The 20,593-nt window shown below is 35.6% G+C and overlaps 1 protein-coding gene across 2 annotated transcripts in view; it reads right to left on the reverse strand.

Annotated features, from left to right (window-relative positions):
* Nucleotides 1-13,454, reverse strand: part of LOC128243402 (protein NDNF-like) — a 39,771-nt gene extending 26,317 nt beyond the window's left edge. Inside the window, exons 1-2 of one of the 2 annotated variants that reach the window (XM_052961174.1) lie at nucleotides 12,851-13,454; nucleotides 2,486-2,719 (exon numbers count right to left, since the gene is read on the reverse strand). In XM_052961174.1, the coding sequence (XP_052817134.1) occupies nucleotides 2,486-2,712 (227 nt within the window). In that variant the 5' untranslated portion in view covers nucleotides 2,713-2,719; nucleotides 12,851-13,454. Of the gene's footprint in view, nucleotides 1-2,485; nucleotides 2,720-11,493; nucleotides 11,649-12,850 lie in introns of those variants that run through there. The other variant, XM_052961183.1, reaches the window with a different exon arrangement.
* Nucleotides 13,455-20,593: the final 7,139 nt, after the last annotated feature.

A 20,593-nucleotide genomic window follows, 5' to 3' on the forward strand; every position in this document is an offset into this window, starting at 1 on the left:
CGATTTAAAGCTTTAAGATTAAGCTTAATTATATATATTATAAGGCATTTATAGAGTTTATATATCCTCTTATGGATATTAAAAGCAACATATCATATAATGTTCCTAATTGCAACTAATTAATTTCAATTATAAGAGGACTCCAGTTGTTCAAAAAGGCGTAATCAAAGATTGGAGTCAATCATTCAAAACATCTATATCAAATTGCTTTACATTCATTTGAAGTAAAGGATGAATATTGTGCACGGTTTCTATACTATTTCTTATATTACTATAATTTAAAACATTAGTTTGTTTTAAATTGGTCACTGTTTATTAAATGGTATGTATACATTGTCATATTGAGCTACCATTGCCTATACAGTGTATACAAATAAGGTTTTAAAAGGGACAGGGTGGTAAGGGTGGAAATAGCACATGTGTTAGACAGTGTATAATTCGAACAGACAATATTAGTTATTGTGTTATATTAAAGTCATAGTAAGTTTCAACTGGTACCTGTTTTATAAAAATAAATGACAAAACAGCTTCAACTACCAGATATGTGAGTATGTATATTTAATCAAAACGAAAGAAATATTTGAACCTTTAGCAATGAATTCTAGGAAGGCAGATTGAGAAGGGTGCCCGTACTGGTCTCAATGAGGGCAGATGGATGCTACCAAAAAGGACAATGTGTTGTACCCTTTCATTACTTTTATGACAAACCCCTATTATGAAGATTGATATTTTGTGTATACTTTCTTCCATTTACTTTATACTATCTATACTATGGCGTAATGTATTACCATTGGCTTTAATAAACTCTCTCATTGATTGACAAATAGCAACCTTACTGACTGAAAGTTTTCCCCATGCAATCAAAGTCTTTGAAGAATCAGATATTGTTTCAGAAGTCGTCGACTTAAAATTCGTTACTAACGCGAATGTAATAAGATAAGAAACTCGCGCATGCGCAACTGACATAAATACAGAATCACGTGACAGATGCTAATATCATAATTGTAATAAAACATTTAATGCATATTATATGGATATTGCATGTTGGTTTTCCAGTGTATGCGAGAGTTCTCATCTAATAAATACATTTAACTTTTACATCAGCATTGTGTACATACAATGTGTTATTGCATCATAATTATTATGTATGTGCTAGTACAATACGTTAAACATAAATACACAATACAGTGTACACTTCACTCACTACACTTTGTGTAATCGCAATTTCTTCGGCTATACGAGTATATGATTCCCAGTGAACACCATGTACAAGGAATATTGATAGCCTATAGAGGCCAAAAGGCATAAAGAAAAATGAAATTCATTATATGTTTAATATCAAGTTTTCAGGGTGATTTGCGTATTATGTTTGACTTGTATGCACAATTAAAGCTGCACTCTCACAGATTTACCGTTCTTACAACATTTTTTTTTCTTGGAATGATGAAATTTTTGCGTTAATATCTGCAAACCAATGATAAAAGATTGTTGACAAAAGATCAGAGCGCAGATTTGCATATTTCCGTTCGAAAACTAATGTTTTTAAGAAAAATGCATAAAACATGAATTGCGATCTAATTTTTTGTTAGCAGTCTTATATCTCTGGTTTCCATCGATTTTCGCAAATATTGGCTCGTTCCAAGACAAAATTAAAACTAGGGGGACATGAAACATATATTTTGAAGATAAACACACTCAAATTTGCACGTTTCGGTATGACGATACTTCTGCATGTCATTAATATCACAATGGGTGGAGTATGTTTCAAAACACATTTTGGGCGTTCACAACATTAACATATAACGAACATATTTGACTCAACCCTGTAACCTAACTCTGAAATCACTAATTATTTAGAAGTTTCAGTTGATACACCCCTAAATGAAAATAACCGTGTCTCATTCAAACAGCAAAAACATATATGCCATGCCCATATTCAAAACTGTTTAGAAAATAGATTTAACAATATCAACAGTATTGCTATCATAAAATGACAATACATTTTTTACCACGAAAAAGGGATAGCACTCGATGACGAATGCTTGGGCTCAATAGTCTGCAAGCAAAATTCATGTAGCGCTTGATACATATATATGTATTTTGAGAGCTTTGCAAATTCTATTACATAATAATTTATCAGAATATGGTGACCATTTGCATTTGGCGCAAAACAATAACTAGATTAAAATTGTTTGACACTATCCGATCGACAATGTCTTTAGGCTTTGTGGTGACTGTTTGTATTTTAAGAAATAATATTTGCATTTGCAACCAGGAAGTGAATATCTTTCAATATTTCATGTCAAACTTACACAAATAAAAATAAAATAATATATCATTGTATGTATATCATTAAGTAGCAACATTATACTGGTGTTTGGATAGCTTGGGTAGCTTAGAACCCTTTAACTCAAAACCATATTCGGAGACTTTTCCGTAAAAAAATGAACAGTATATTTAAAAAAAATGTTATAAAAAGGCTTACTTTTTAGTTGTGTTCACAAAAAGGTAAGGGCTGACTTCAAGTCCCTCTGGAATGGCGTTAGTATCGTAGAAAATGTTGCGCTGAATGTGTGTATTAATCCCAAATGCGTGGTCGGTTTCCCTTGAGGGGAGCTCCTGTGGGCTGCTGTGCTTGGCCAGAATGATCGACAGAATCACTCGAAGGAGGAGAGCCGTACATACCGGATAGTCAGGGTGCCGTCGCCACATTATTGTGCTGTAATATATAATATCACACTTTAAGTATCATTTGTAATGTATCGCGTTTCCAAAACATGCTTTTTCAATAAATATTTATGTTCAGGGTACCATCGGGTACATTCGCCAATTCTGAGATATATAGATTAGCATTTTGAAGATTTATATGTTTAGTTTCTTTTTAATCCGTGAATAAACAAAACATGTTCAGTGTTCCTTCGCAACACTTTGCTGAAATATAACGTATACGTGTTATAACAAAGGCCAATACTAATCAGCACTAGATTATGAAATGCATTATTTGTTTCCGATTTTTAATGTTTGACCGTAAAATTGGAAGATCTAAAACATAAAGTAACACACCTAGTTTTTAATACAAAAATGACATATTATGCAAGATGCATGTCATATTAACAAATGAACAAAGCAGATGAAAATGCTAGTTGCTGGTAAGTGTAAAACATATCACGACATCTTAGATATAGGTTATGCATTCTAAAGAGCCTTATTGCTGAAAAAAATGGTTGTGCTTAAAAAGCACAGGTGGATGCTTTCGTCTATTTCCTTTCTAAGTTCTTGTTTTTTTTGGAAATCGAGACATGATTCGGCATGTTTCGAAACTGTGCATTCATTGAGATGGTATTTAAATGAATGAAATATCGTGACAAGTTAGATTTATAACATGATACCATGATATCATGTCTGTGTTACATTGTTAAACAAAACATGACAGGCGAAGGACAGTTGTTGGTAAATCAGCCCAGACGAGGCATAAGACGACATTGGACAACATAGATTATTAAGCGCGAAATTAGAATATAATTTGCATATTATTGAACAAAAGAAAGCTTAAACAATTCATATAGAAATGTTAACACCAACTTGTTGCATTACATTGCATATCTGGCACTCGCTTTGATATACATATGAGACACCTGTTAAAAACACAAACTTGTGCGTACATGGTGTGGTACTGCCATGAATATGTGTTCAATAGCTATATAAGTACGGAGAACACTTGACAACAATCAGCTTCATATTTGAAAAAGCTCATTTACTTACTTTTTGCATTCAATATAGCTATCCCAAATGTTGCTATTACATAATTGGAAACCGTGCTCATTATCTGCTTAAAGATTCCATTTACACGTGCAAAATGTATTATCAAATTGGCTATCAAGAAACATGAATGAACTGAGTAATTCTTTACTCAAAGTAAATGCAAACATTTCGAGTACTTATGACCAAATAATTAATTTAATAATAAGAAAATCGCTTTAAAGGCCGTTGAGGAGCTAAAGTGAAATAAACAACAGCTGACTGGTCAGTTTTTGAACGGGGCCTGTAGGACATGGTTCTCGGCCAGACTTAACCTTGCAACAAGGAGAACTAGAGTGACTAAACTCTTTGTATTGGCCGCCTTCTTTATTGGATTTCTGCGTTGGCCTACATTCGATATAGCGGGGCAGTGGCGGAGTTATACCACCTAAGGTCAGTTAAGGCGATTGGTTCATTGTTATTAAACCAACCATTGCGCGGACGAAGTTTGGACTACTTAAGGCTGTAAGATGAGAAAACGATAAGCATCTGTTTACTTAATATGTGATTAAAATAATCTTAAAACACAATGTAAATTAAATAATGCAAATTAAAAAGTGAGTGCCTAATGATTTATCAGATTAATACTAAGGTAGTAGCATATTAACGTCGTAACAAAGCATTTTGATAGACTGTTGCCCTGTTCATATAACACATATTTGCCCTTACGATAAATTTGTTGGGGTATTTATGAGGGGTTTATGTGACAATTGATAAAATGGATGTTTTCAATAGCAGCCGATAGTTTGTGTTCATCATATTGATAGATCTGTGAAACATTTAAATATATCTCTATATTTAATACAATTATATTTCGCTTACTAAGTTGATTATCTTCAAGTAGAAAATCAAGAGACACTTATATAAAAGTCGTGTGCCCTCTTATTCAATTATTATAAGACTGTGAGGAATCTTTATATTTTATCTGTTCATATTTGTTTAATTGTTAGGGAAAAAGGTAAAAAAGAAAAGAAGAAGAAGAATAAGTTATGTTTAGCTTCAAGTGAGTAATGTAAATGCGAAATGGAGTGCGATAGCTTTCAACTTATTGCATTTTGCGAGTTCAGCACTTGTATAAGAGACCCAAATGAGACCACAATCATAGATAAACGCGAAAGATATAAAGCAAGTCATGGTTTGCTAATATACAAATTATACTGCGCTGCAGGGGAGTACCCAGGATTTGACATAAGAGGTGCGCACGTCGGGGGCATGTGCTGCCTTCCCTATGACCTCAAGAAGGATTGGGGTTTCTTTCACAGGAATACTTTGGCTTACAACATAATTCTAGACTATTATAAGCCAAATGGTTCCTGGGAACGGAACCCCAGTCCTCCTTGGGGTCCTATGGAAGGGGGCACATGCCCACAAAGTGCGCAAGAAGTGTGCGTTTAAGTGTCAGCTTCGACAATTTAGGGAGGGGTGGGGGTGGGGGGGCGCACCATGTCCGCCCCAGCCCCAGCACTTGAATCCGATAGTGCACTGCATATGACTTGTAAGAATGATCAAGCAAATTTGTTTTAGCAGACTTTTAACCGTTCACCATTATTTTACCATTGTTATTGACGGTTGATATTTGGTTGCTTGACTGTGTTAGCATTACGTTAGACAGCTAAATGCTAATATAATGCATTAAACGTGTCATTTCAATCTTTTAAAATATCTTAATTGATCTATGTAGAGAGAAATGTTAATAGCATCGCACGGAATATACTTAAATGAAATTGTAAATGTTGTAACTTAAGATAAGTTATTTGTCATATAAAACATTATTGACAATTGCGTGGCGTACTGTTACATAACGTAAGAAAAGGCTTGCAACAAATAACCACCTTAAAATAAGAGTTTGTTCGTCGGCGTATATTTAACTATATTGTAGTACTTAAACCATAGTCCAATGTAAGATAAATATAGTTCCAGCAGAGGCTAAAAGCAAACGGACGATCAACACGCCAAGTATAAGCCAACACACCGTCGACGCGAATATTTGATCATTGTTTTTCAATAAATGATGGTGTTGCACCTTGTTAAGCGAAATAAAAGAGTTCACAACAACAACAGCAACAGCAGCAACAACAACAACGGTATCAGAAGTAGCAGCAGCAGCAGGGGCAGCAGCAGCAGCAACATTAACAACAGCAGCAGCAACAACAACAACAACAACAACAACATCAACAACAACAACAACAACAACACTCTTCCCCTTTCAAATTTACCATGGCTACGAATTAAATATAAATCGTGCTTGACCAGGAATCTGGTATTGCGAAATCTGCTGCACCGATTGCCCCTGCAGCTAACTGTTAAATGGAGGCTGCCAAACTCATGATCATTGAAAGTATTTTGACAAGATAATGAGATAGGTTTCAAGTTCCTGTTTGTATATGCGCAGATAGTTCAGTGCCAAATGCAATTGTGAAACAGCTGAAGGGGTAACAGTACACTCACCGAAACCATAGCCGATATAGTCCAGACTCAATAGGCTGTCGCCGGATACTTGTATGTCAAGTCAAACGAATTTTATCTCCGTTTAAAGTTTCCATATTCAATTATTTTAAAATATCTTTGTACTATGATTGTTGCATTTACAATCTTCTGCTATGTTCTAAGCACTATTTCACTTGTCTTCCTAGACCAACCACTTTCGGAATAAGTTGTTCCACACTGCCGTGCGTACACATTCCGGCTGGTTTGTTATTATTTAAATAAAGAACCCACGAACATAGTGCTTACATAACGAAAATAAATCCAAACTGCATCGATTGATCATATAAGTGTTATTGCCTATAAGACGCGCACTATAAGCATCCAACATCTAATGGTGTCCCTGGTATCTCGCACAAAACCTTTCTGACGACGGCAGACGAGGACTAATTATAAAGCAGTATGTAATAATGCACGATACTTGTTAACAATAGAAATACCTTAACTTCAGCGATTTATCCCTTAGTCTCACCTTAGTTCTGAATATAATCCTATCCAGGGCGTATGAAAATATCGTTTGTTTCTATGGAAGCTCATATCGTTATAGCCGTACTGTCATTTGAAATGTACGGCCAATATATAAACTTATGTACTGAAGTGACTTTTCTTTAGGTCTAAAAAAATTGTTTGGTTAGGGTTACAACCTTTTTTAAAATTAGGTAGGGTAGGTGGGCTTTTTATTTTTTTTATATTATTTTAGTAGGCTTTATATAAGAATGTCATTTTCGTCATTGGAGAATGGTGTTAAAGTCAGCTTCTGTATAAGCATATAAGGTTGTAAACTACATATTGAAAAGGTAATTTAAAAGAATTATTATTATTTTTTTTTTTTTTTTTCAAAGTGACTATAAAAATGGTAGGGTCGGCGCCTATTCCGTAAGTAGGGTCAGGTAACCCGAAACAAATGTATTTTTTAGGCCTTATACATGTATTTAAGGATAATCAAAACATATTTGAGGTTCCCGTTTAATCGAATTTTCTACGCGGTGTCCTCTAACTATCACTTAATTAGAGTATTCTATTTCATAAAATTGCCAAAGATACATTGACGATATTCGAAATGTAGCTATGATTATTAGGTGTGTATTTGACCCCCTGCAAAACAGCTTAAAAAAGATCCTCAGAGTAAAATAACAGATATGTTATTATAACAAATATCCAAAATATGTTCCAAGGCTACATTTAGGGGGGTACGTGTTAAATATTAAAATCTGGCGCATTCCTGTCCATTGATCTGGTATACTTTATTTGATCAAAGACATTGCTGCAATCAGCTTATATACAAATGTCATCTACGTAATTTGTAAAATGTTTATTATTTGCTTTGATAACACATTCATTTTTGGACTTAAACTATCATTACCTATACCTTGAAGGCAACGCTTAACAATTTATCTTATCAAAGTAAAAGAAGTAAAATACACACACTTGGCTAGACTTTCTGTGGGATATTTTGACAATTACGGATCACGACTTACGATTATCAGATATAAACAAGTTGCATTCGAATTTTGATATGTTTTATTCTTATTTAGACAGTTTAATTTACTGCGGTATAGCGGCGATGACATTGCCCTGACGTCTTATTCACAAATGAGAGTAATATTGTGAATATTTTCTTGTTTTTTGAAAGTGTTGCCAACATTTACTTTCGCAACCTTAGTACGAGGTAATAGAAGTAGAAGTAGTAGTAGAAATAGCAGCAGCAGCAGCAGTAGCAGCAGTAGCAGTAGTAGTAGTAGTAGTAGTAGTAGTAGTAGTAGTAGTAGTAGTAGTAGCAGCAGCAGCAGCAGCAGCAGCAGCAGCAGCAGAAATGGTAGTAATAGTAGAAGTAGCAGCAGCAGTATCAATAGTAGAAGTAGTAGAAGTAGAAGTATTAGTAGTAGTAGTAGAAGTAGTAGTAGTAGTAGTAGAAGTGGTTGTGGTTGTGGTGGTCGTGGTGGTTGTGGTCGTGGTTGTGGTAGTGGTAGTGGTAGTAGTAGGAGCAGCAGCAGCAGCAGCAGCAGCAGCAGCAGTAGCAGTGGCAGTTCTAGTAGTAATAGTAGAAGTAGCAGCAGCACCAGGACCACCAGCAGCAGCAGCAGCAGTAGCAAGAGCAGTAGCAGTAGCAGTAACAGTAGCAGTATCAATAGTAAGTAATAGTAAGTAGTGGTAGTGGAAGTGTTGGTAGTGGTAGTTGTAGAAGTAGTGGTAGTGGTAGTGGTAGTGGTAGTGGTAAGTAGTGGTAGTGGTAGTGGTCGTGGTAGTTGATGTTCTAGTAGTAGTAATAGTTTTAGTAGAGCTATAGTTTCATTAGATTAAGTTATATCGAAATATGATAGCCTTGTCCAAAGCAGCTGAAATTTTATCAAAAATTTGATGTCTGTATCCCGAAAATTATGTACTGTGAACAATGGTATGTAAATTACTACTTTAAGTTTTAATCTCATTTAAAACGTAAAGGCTGTCAAAATGACTATCCAATACACTTTGATACAACTGTGATTTGCAGTCTCGAGGTATTTATCGTCTACCGATTGTATTAAAACGTAGTAAAATCCTACTTGATGTGTATAAACTATTAAACATAAAACAGTACTTCACATACAAAACCAGTAGTGAAATGTTACCTAAGTCTACAGGTAGAGCAATAACGCCAATACTCTAAAACAGAGACCAATCAAGCAGTGCAATAACGTTAAAAGCTATTATCTTATGGACCAAGATACGAGATTTGGGGTCATCAGACAGATACACTTATACAATTTTTTATATAAATTTATGTTTGGAATCAACCCAATTAAGCTATTACAATAGCAGTCAGGAAAGCAATGAGCGAAAAAGCATAAACAGGTGACTCGAAACCTAAGTTAAAGTTTATAATGAATTGTCGCAATGGTCTTAAATCTTAACAGCTACTGTGACACGTTCTTGTACAAGTTCACATGTTTCGCAGCCTGTTTTATTTATATCTGGTTCGATTGATAGCTGTGCAAAAGCGGTTCAGCAAGAACGGTCGTAGCAATACTACTGCGTTGTAGTTTTCCGGAGTCAGAAGGCCAATGTTCAACGTTATCTGGCTGGTAGAATTTGGAACTTCGAAACAAAAATAACTATAGTTCAACATATCTTAAAGACGTAGAAATAAGTTATACGACTGGTTTTATTTTTGTTTTCTGTATGGTAGGTAGTTTTTGCAATTTAAAACTGACGTTAAGCATATCATACATTTTGTACAGCCGTAGGTTTATCGCCTCGACATGAGTATTTGGCCCGTGTCTTGAGTCTGAGTTTGGGAAAGCAAAAAAGCCAAATCTTTATATTTTGTTAAAATGCTACTTTAGGAGAAAAGATACTAAAAGAATTTTAATAAGCTACAAATAACCTATTCTACTATAAAACATACATCTTTTGTAAAAAAAGTAATGTTATATTATAGATCTTTTGAAACAATTAATATCCTTAGTCTCGAACTAAAACTATGACGTCACTGAATACGGACCAAGGTCAGGGTTATTGTCAAAATGTGCCATAGAGTGGTAAGTAAAATACATGTGTATATCGTTTGAACTGTTCTTTTCTGTATATCTTTTGAACTGTCAGTATTGATGCAACAGATAAATAAGTGTATGTATGACTATGAAAAGCCAGTCCAGGAGTAAACTGTGTGACACGCATATCGTATGCAAACCACAAGTAAAAGCGCTCTATTATTTATTCCATCCATGTTTAACTCGGAAACATGCAACGGATGACAGGTCATCATTGTTCTAAGTGGGTTGAACAATAAGTAAAAAAAATATCAAGAGATGTACACATGATGCAGCATAACCACCAAATGTCGTCAATGAAATGTTAATATATGGCAACTATAATTAATGTTGCGAAAGGTTACCACTCGTCATTAATCATTCCAGATGCCGGCGGGGGCAGAACCATTCATTCATATGAGAAAAAAACCTCTTATGTACCTAGCTTCAGGAAAAAAGCTATTTTGAAAAGCAGACAGACAAAATGTGACGAATGGGTGAGAGTAAGTCGTCAAAAAGTCGGCATGTATGCCGTGGTACCCAAATGCCGGCATGTATGCCGTGATGTCCATAGGTCGGCATGCATGCCGTGGTGTCCAAAAGTCGGCATGTAGTCAGGGTATCCTAAAGTCGGCATGCATGCCGTGGTGTCCAAAAGTCGGCATGTAGTCAGGGTATCCTAAAGTCGGCATGCATGCCGTGGTATCCAAAAGTCCGCATGTAGTCAGGGTATTCTAAAGTCGGCATGCCCAAAAGTCGGCATGTAGTCAGGGTATCCTAAAGTCGGCATGCATGCCGTGGTATCCAAAAGTCCGCATGTATGCAGTGATTATGAAATTTACAGAACATGAGTAGAAGTACTTTTTCAATTATAAAAGATTGAATTCAATCATAAAATTGTTACATGCATTTTTATATTAATACAAATGACTAATAACATCTCTTTAAAAACGTTGTTTTCCTTCTTTGAACATTTTTCATGTTAAAAATCTAAGATGTATTATAAACTTGTTTTCCATATGAATATTACAGAAAGAAGTCATTGAAATATGTTGCAATATATGAGGTAGAGCTAGAATGAGAAATAATTATAATAATGTTTACTTACTAGATTGAAATAAAATACATTTATACATCAGTGGCTAAACGAATCTTGCAGAACAAAACCGGTCACAATAAAACCTTTTTAATAAAATATATAACCTCAATTCAGTTCAAATTTAAATATTTTACAAACACCTACAATTTAATGTTTGTTCAGATAATATAAAAAAACTATATTCACTAAATGTCACATGATATGTCTTATTAAAGCTCGCGGGTATCCGCCCAACATTATACACCGGAGTTGCACTAATCTGAATTTAAATATACACTTATGACGAAATTATGTTTTTAAATGTAAGGATGGTATTTAAATTACTCAAATAGGTGTCTCATTTAATTTTGAAATAGATGTATTATGATTTGGTAACGTAAAATATTGGAGACAATGTTCTAGTTTTTAAATTGATATGAAGAGTCGAAATACGGAAAACTTTATAATCATATTTTCATTATTATGACATGACTTCGCTTTCTGTCTCAACTGCGCAAATTATCAAGGGATATCATCCGTATGATGCAATTCAATGAAGTGTCAGTAACAGAATGAATGCCTACATTATGAATAAAAACCTTGAACAAAATATAGTATACGTACATTCTAGAGCCGGAATATATACGACGTATATCCCTTTGTCAATACGATTGCAGTCCTAACCAAAGTTATTTAATAACAGAGAAACCATTTATCAAATATCAGTGTTGGAAGATCACCACTGTAACCAAGAAGCCGATTAGCATATCAAGCAGACAGAACATATATCCGGAGACCTTACGGCTTTCCATTAAATCCCAACATAACTGGTCATAGATTTGTCTACAGAGAAATCTATATCTAAATATAAAGCTTGAAATAGAAGAACTTATCAAGAACTCGAAAGATCCTGCACAATTTGAGTAAACAATATTCAGACTTGCCACGGGATATATACCATCTTGAAGGAAAGTTTACATCGTGAAAAGACGTAAGGAATAAATCTGGTGATGCTGTTTTTACAGAACAAATTTGAACTTGGAAGTTCCTTTTTAATATCTGAGAATTTTTCTTCTTCTGAGATATGTCAGGACATTTACAGTTTATGAATTGTGCGCAAGAAGATCATCCCTCGACGGTCTCTCAGAACATAAATCACATAAAAGCCGACATTTGAACGTGGGCATTTCCGATTTTCTTTTCACATTTGAGTTGTAATATTTGCATCTGATACTTATCAATTTCCCAAGACTTACGGTAATTTAATTCAAAATTCCAATTAAAACAAATCCTTTCAATTGGAAGAATATTCATCTAACATTAGAATGTATATCAAAAATATGTACTTTAGCAAAACGATTGTAGGAAATGCATATCTCGGATATAACTATGAAAGTGTCCCGTTAATTCAGCAATTAGTTTTATTTTGCTTAAACCTTGTGTACTAACTTGCAATTATGCTAAAGTACATTTACTATGAGAAGATGTAAATCATCAGGTCTTTGCTTGGCAGCTTCAACATATTATAATGATGCACTTTATTCAATAGTATGTGTGCACGACTGGTAGACACTAATTCAAATGTACGAAATGCTGCGGTGTTCTCGTTATGTTGGGTGCAAAACACCCAAGAAAACTTAATCGTTAAGTAGGTTATTTAGAAAATGACTATTTGTCTATACGTACTGATAATATAGGCGTTTTAAGACTATTCTTTGACATATGTCCACTAATCAAGTCGAGATCAATAGTATATGGTAAAAGTAAAACATCTGAAAAATAGAGCATATACTGAAAAGTCATTTATTAAATATGTATATCTAGCTAGGACACACATATAAAATAGAATAATCTTTAATATAATTTATGAACTGAATAAACCCAAACTATTCATTCTTAAACGGTTAGTAGAAACTTTCTACAGAGGTATCTCGCTCACTTTGTTAAAGTCATTACACACTAGCCACAGACAGCAACTCACCTGCCAGATCGGATGTTTCATCTCTGTAGGACACCATTTTTAATCCATTCTAACACCTTGATTAAACATGCTATTAGGGAACCACATTGGAGAACTGAACTGCATCTTGGAAGCTAACATCGTTTCCATATCGTAATTATCTGAGATGCATTCTCAATTGCAGAATATATTTCAAGAACGAATCTTTGACTTGCTTATTTGTTAAGACTCACTATCACCATCAAGGCAAACACAATCATGACACCTTTAGCGATGTTTTGTTTAAATTGTGCTAGAAGCAGGCATCAATCTTAATGTGTTCCAATATCCAAAGAGCAATTTGCATGAAACAGCGTTCTGCTTTATATGGAAACAAAAATGATAATCAGACAAGCTAGACACGCTATTTCATGAATGGAAAATAGATAAAAGCAGAAGTAGTTCCGACCAAAATGAATATCACTTCCAATCGCTCATTTACATATATCGCATCTTATGGAAGAAGAGACGTAAAAGAAAATCACTATGGTAGAACATCCCGTGTCTCTAGTAGTACAGACGTCTGATAGTTTGAACAACCAGCTGAGAAGGCTTTCAACAATAGAGCGATTTCCCATTTCGCTGTAGTAACTTGAGCGATGTGATACTCTGCTACCTGCTAGCGTGAAAATACGATGTCTACCTGCGGTTTGGTAGTACATACACTGTGCGGAAAAGAAACGTTCGCCTGCTCAGTTTTCATTGAAAAAGCTTTATAATAGTAAAAAAATAACTTTATACTGTGTCATTTTTCTATATATTTCCCCATTGCAAAAAGGCATTGGTCAGATTGAATTTCTTCGTAAAGTACGTTTTTGCACGTCTGACATTCTTTACAAAGCAAATGTTGCTCCAAAAATTTATTTCAAGAAATATCTGATTATGTACAGTTTAAATGTGTCAAAAACTACAAAATACAATTTGAAAGTTTCTTAATTAAACATGCTTTCGGAAAACCTTGCTTTCAGAGGTTATAACATTAGTTTATCTACTCTGATCCGTTCACGACAGATCACGTCAACTTTAACATCTAATCTAAGACTAATTACTGCACTATTGGAATGTTTAGACAGTCGTAATGTTTAGCACTCGCAATCCGGTTTGAGCCTAGTAAACAGATACATGTAAACCATGTATGTTGTAATTTGTATTCCTAACATTGGTTCTTGACCTATGGTCCATGGTACAACGAACCGGTATATATATATTAGTTGTATATGTTTATGGTATGCGTGTAGTCCCTTGATATGGTTCCAACAAACGCTTTGAGTCTTAAAAGTTTCAAATATGTGTGTGTGTGCGTGCGTGCGTGCGTGCGTGCGTGCGTGCGTGCGTGTGTGTCGGGTGTGTGTGTGTGGGGGGGGGTCTTTATTTTTTAGTAAAAAGTACAAAAAAAAAACAATTAGCGAATTTACTCAGACGGTTTATGACAAAGCAATGGTCTTGGAAGAGTTGAATCTTATTTTGTAAAACATTATCTCAACATCAAAACTTTCTATAAATCCGTCTGAACCTGTATACATGTATTCATATTTTTGTTTGCATGACAACGGTTTCAATTAATGTAATTTCAACGCACACATTACTTCGTTCGACCTTCTCATATATGTATAACCCATTTCAATGTAGTGAACAATACATGTAAACTGACATAGATATTCTATTTGAAAAACTTATGAAGAATGTGTGTGAACTAGAATTATTGAAAGAACGCTATCTGGAACGTAAAGCATGACGGACAGGCGTTTTAATGCCGTTTATCGAGCCATGGTAGCTATCATGTTCTCTGTTATCAAGCATCTCTCATTTTGGCTGCCTGTCCGAGATAAGATATGATTATGAAGAATCAGTTTAAAGTCCCTGAAGAAATTCTCACTGGGCATGGTTTCTAACTCTGCAATAAAAAGCAATCGGATATCCTCGGCCATTTTCCATCGAAAGCAACCTCGGTGAATATGGACGGTTTTACAATGCCAGAATTCATTCTATTTAACTACCCTGCAAGTGATCGCGTAGTGATTTCAACTTAGCATTTAAACTTAAGGACTTTCCTCTTAGTAATCATAATCATTTATGCAATAAATCACTTCACTGGGAATTAGTTTGAACTTAGGAATACAAACTGCACGTAAAACACTACAGTTAATTAATTTTATTACCATTTATTTGAAGAACTACTTCTTTTCGATCGAAAATGGCCGAGGTGTTTCGATTGCAGTAAAATGTGATAGGAGCTTCTCAGTTTGAGAGATGGTTACGCGTCAATCAGACAGATGCTACGCGGTTACACAATACGCTCTCACGTTATCAAATAATATCAAATAAAACATAGTATCATTCATACCTCGGAATTAAAACACATTCTTTTTCGGTTTACCTGCTGTATTACAATTAATATCAAACTTCTTTAAGGAACCTAAATCATACTCACTAAAGGTTCCATGTTGAAAATTTATTTTAAACACCGTACTAGAAACTACATTATTATATCTTACTAAAGACATTGACAAGATTCAGGATACTCAAGATATCAACAAGATGAATGTCATGATGATAATAGTACAATGGTTTTACGTGCTTCCTGCTACGAGTAAAGCAATCTTACATCACCTGTCATCAGAGAGGGTCGAGTTTCAATTAGGGTCAAGCGGGAACCACTCTACCAACGTATTCAGGAGTATATACTGTATCTTGAGACGTTTGGTAGGGGAAATGTTTAGCATATTGTGTCATTTTGCTCTTTTTGATAATATATTTTTCCATCAGACCGGAAACAGCTATTGTTAGGGTGTTGTAAGAGTACAAAGATCGAGTTAACTGTGAGCCATTTAAGGGTTGATATATATAGTCTTGTTCGTGTATGTATGAAGGCTCAGGCGCTATTTGCCAAATTCATGAAGCTTCTCAAGGAAGTTGCAAACTCATATACGAGCGGTTATACTGCATGGGCGTACGGACATTATCAATCAATTATTTTATTTACCAAGAAAAGTCTGGCAATTTTAATATTTGAAATGAAGAGCTAAAGTAATATAGGTAAAAATGTAATCGGCATTGAATATTTAAAAAAAAATGCGGATATTAAAACGCCAATTACCATTTCAGAAATCACGTCGCGCTTGTCCAATTACAGTCTAGTAATAAAATAAACATTTAAGTCAAAATGCCTTCCGGTTCATGTAAAATTTCTCCACAGAAAATACTAAGGCTGTATAAATATGTTTCAATACGATGGTAACAGTTTTGGAAAGACTAATTAAATCGTCTTTTGCAGAAATATTACTGTGATGTCAATTAAGATATCTAAATTTGACAATGGCAAACGTAATTGATTTTCAAACTGTTTAGCAGTATAAGGCTGTAACACGCGACAGGATATAATACTTTGACAAGTGTTGCCTTCTTTACAGTTTACATCTTTGTCGTGTTGCAAGTATATAAACCATAGTTTGGCTCGCGTATGTTTGGATTAAGTAATAAACATTGAAATTAAAAATGACATAAATGTCGCGTAAGGTGTCATATGTAAAATTCTTCAGATTTAATTGAAAATAAAATTGCAGTCACTTTTATGACAGTCAGCCTAGTACACCTTTTTCATGATTACAATACAAATACAATATTTCATACTTTTAATATGCAAAGTCCTAGTATACATCATGTCAGTCTTCGTTGATTAGGTTCACTGAAATAAAACAGTAAACGGTAAGTTATGATTTACTTGACTTATAAACAAATCAAAAGTTTGCAAGGAATACTCAATGCAATAATAAAAGGGCAAGTGATTCTTCAAATATACAGCAAGAAAAAGTATAAATTCTAACAACCACATTTGATATGTCTGCTTTTCAAGCTTTCAGTTTTTCTGAAAGTTTTTCTATAGTTGACATTTTACCGTTATTTCATACCTTTGGTAAAAACATAATACTTTTTAGCCACAGTTTCATCAAAGTCCACACGTATAACGGACATACTGGGCTTATCACACGTATTTCGGACATACGAGTCTTTTCACACGTATTTCCGACATATGGGACTTATCTCACGTATTTCAGACATATTGGACTTACCACACATATTTCAAACGTACGGGACTTACCACATGTATTTCAGACATACCGGACTTACCGCACGTATTTAAGACATAGGGACTTACCACACGTGTTTCAGACATACGGGATTTACAACACGTGTTTCAGACATACGGGACTTACCACACGTGTTCCAGACAAACGGGACTTACCACACATATTTCAAACGTACGGGACTTATCACACGTATTTCAGACATTCGGGACTTACCACACGTGTTTCAGACATACAAGACTTATCACACGTATTTCAGACATTCGGGACTTACCACACGTGTTTCAGACATACAAGACTTATCACACGTATTTCGGACATACAATACTTATCACACCTGTTTCAGACATACGGGACTTACCACACGTGTTTTAGACATATGGGACTTATCACACATATTTCAAACGTACGGGACTTACCACATGTATTTCAGACATACCGGACTTACCGCACGTATTTAAGACATACAGGACTTTCCACACGTATTTCAGACATACGGGATTGACCACACGTGTTTAAGACATACGGGACTTACCACACGTATTTCAGACATACGTGACTTATCACACGTATTTAAGACATACGGGATTTACAACACGTGTTTCAGCCATACGGGACTTACAACGCGTATTTCAAACGTACGTCCCTTATCACACATATTTCAGACATACGGGACTTACCACACGTGTTTCAGACATACGGGACTAACCACACGTGTTTCAGACATACGAGGCTTAACACACGTGCTTCAGACATACGGGACTTAACACACGTGTTTCAGACATACTTGACTAAGCACACGTGTTTTAGACATATGGTTTCAGACATACAGGACTTACCATACGTGTTTCAGACATACGGGACTTACCACATGTATTTCAGACATATGGGATTTTCCACACGTATTTCAGACATATGGCACTTTCCACACGTATTTAAGACATATGGGACTTTCCACACGTATAACGGACATACTGGGCTTATCACACGTATTTCGGACATACGAGTCTTTTCACACGTATTTCCGACATATGGGTCTTTTCACTTGTATTTCCGAAATATGGGTCTTATCTCACGTATTTCAGACATATTGGATTTATCACACGTATTTCAGACACATGGGTCTAATCACACGTATTTCCGACATATGTGTCTTATCACACGTATTTCAGACATATGGGTCTTGTCACACGTATTTCAGACATATGAGACTTATCACACGTATTTCAGACATATGGACCTTATCACACGTATTTCAGACGAAATATTGGACTTATCACACGTATTTCAGACATATGGGTCTTATCACACGTATTTCCGACACATGGGACTCATCACACGTAGTTCAGACATATGTGACTTATCACGCGTATTTCAGACACATCGGACTTACCACACGTTTTTCAGACATACTGGACTTTCCACACGTATTTCAGACATATCGGACTTATCACACGTATTTCAGACGTACGGGACTTATCACACGTGTTTCCGCCATATTGGACTTATCACACGTTTCCCAGACGTATTTCAAACATACGGGAATTACAACATGTGTTTCAGACATACGGGACTTATCACACGTAATTCAGACATACGGGACTAATCACACGTATTTCAGACAAACGGAACTTATCACACGTATTTCCAACATACGAAACTAATTACACGTATTTCAGATATACGGGACTTTCCACACGTATTTCCAACATACGGGACTTATCACACGTATTTCAGACAAACAGGACTTTCCACACGTACTTCAGACATACGGGACTAACCACGCGTAGTTCCGACATATGGGTCTAACCACACTCATATTTCCAATCAAAAAGTCACAGGCGTTATAATATTTCCAATCAAAATCATGTGTTTTTATAGCATATAGAACAATTTTAAGGCATCGCGATAAGATAAAGTGCATCGTACGGAAGTGCAAACTATGCACGGAATTAGAATTTAATTCAGAGATTGTAAATGCCCTGAGCTACTTTATAATTGAATGAAATAACCCAAGAAAAATAAACGAATCTGCAATGCTGTCAGCCAGTCCTCATTTAATTGAGTTTGCGTTTGGCATATACTCTGACTTAATAATAAATACAGTCAAATGTAACGAACTAATTTAACTTCAAAATATCTCTTTAACACTGAACGTTCGAAGTCGGTTACCCCCAAAATGTTTTTATAACACTATTTAAAAGTTCAGTCTAGTTTTTGTTTTCTTGTGACGTTGTGAATCTCTCGTTGCCTGCGTGCATATAAACAACATCACACCTGCAGCCATGCGTTCAGTAAACGCGTTTGCGGTGAGCGTTTGTTGTTTGGTTCCCCGCTTGTAGTGTGTGCGAGTTGCAACAGGGATACAGAACAACACAGTTTGGTAATGCACCAGTCAATTGTAACCACGCCTCAGCCCAGGTCAGAGGAATAGCGGGGACTTTGACTTCCGGTCCAGCCAAACCTGGGTAAAATCACCGTCCTGCGGGGACACACTGCCCAATCCCCGCCAAATGCCCCCGGACCCCCGGGGACTTCACATAGGCAAGGTATATTCCCCCGCTATTTTTGGGCGAAGACAAAACCACCGCATTCACTTGGCAATGCGGGGCAATCTTCAAGGTAAAAACATTTCCCCGGCTACCCCCGATATATCCCCGGACCGGGGGGGGGATTGGTAACATTTGAGTGGTGCATAACGTTGAGTAAACGCTCGTCCTACCGAACGCATTGCAGCTGGTGTCCAGGGTGTGTTATTACAGGCTTTAGTCACTTGCATTTCATCATAATTACGTAAAAGGCGCGTCAATAGCAGAAAAATACCTTATTCTAGCCCGAGAAAACGAAATGTGTTATGGCGCCATTAACACACCTACGAGCACCTAAATATGGCTTTCATTCTATTGTTTCAACAAAAGGATTCAATAATACGGTTTTTATCTCTTCTCGAGTTGAATTACGATCCTGTGGGCGGCAGGAAATCACGACATTCTAAGTAAAGAATGTCTCAAGTTACCGGTGGCTGCTTTTTTCCAGTCGTTCTTCAAACAAGTCTATATCGGCTTCTGACAAGCAGGGGTTAACGACAGGATGCCATTAATAACATGAATGCATTATCTAGATGTTTCACAACAATGTCAGAAAGCCTGGTCATTTCTAGTAATATTATTCATTGAGTCAACGAGCGCCCCTTCTCGATTTCAATATCTGTTTTTCAAAAATAGCGAAACAATTGTTTATTTATTATATGCTTATAAATTTCTTTTTCCATATCCAACAGTGAAAAAAACCCAAACCAACACTACGCCGTATTGAAAAATCCGTATCACGATTCTGTCGTTCTCCAAATCCGTTTCAGCATGGAAGCATAAAGCTAGCGTTTACAGACTTAAATTTACTTACAATAAACACTTACTATTCAGTAACTTTTTTTCGGAAAGAACTATAAAAATTACTGCGCGTCATGACGTCATGGTGAAACGTATAAAAGTGAGTTTCCAATGTCTTTTTTTCACCATAAGGTAATTTCAGATATGCTAGAAAAGATATTTACCGTAAACACATGACATATATTATTATTTCACACCGTAGTCAATGTGATACAGGACTTCCGAAAAGCGTCTTGTCATTATATCCTTCA

The sequence above is a fragment of the Mya arenaria genome, chromosome 2, assembly GCF_026914265.1.
Source record: "Mya arenaria isolate MELC-2E11 chromosome 2, ASM2691426v1".
NCBI lineage: Eukaryota > Metazoa > Mollusca > Bivalvia > Myida > Myidae > Mya > Mya arenaria.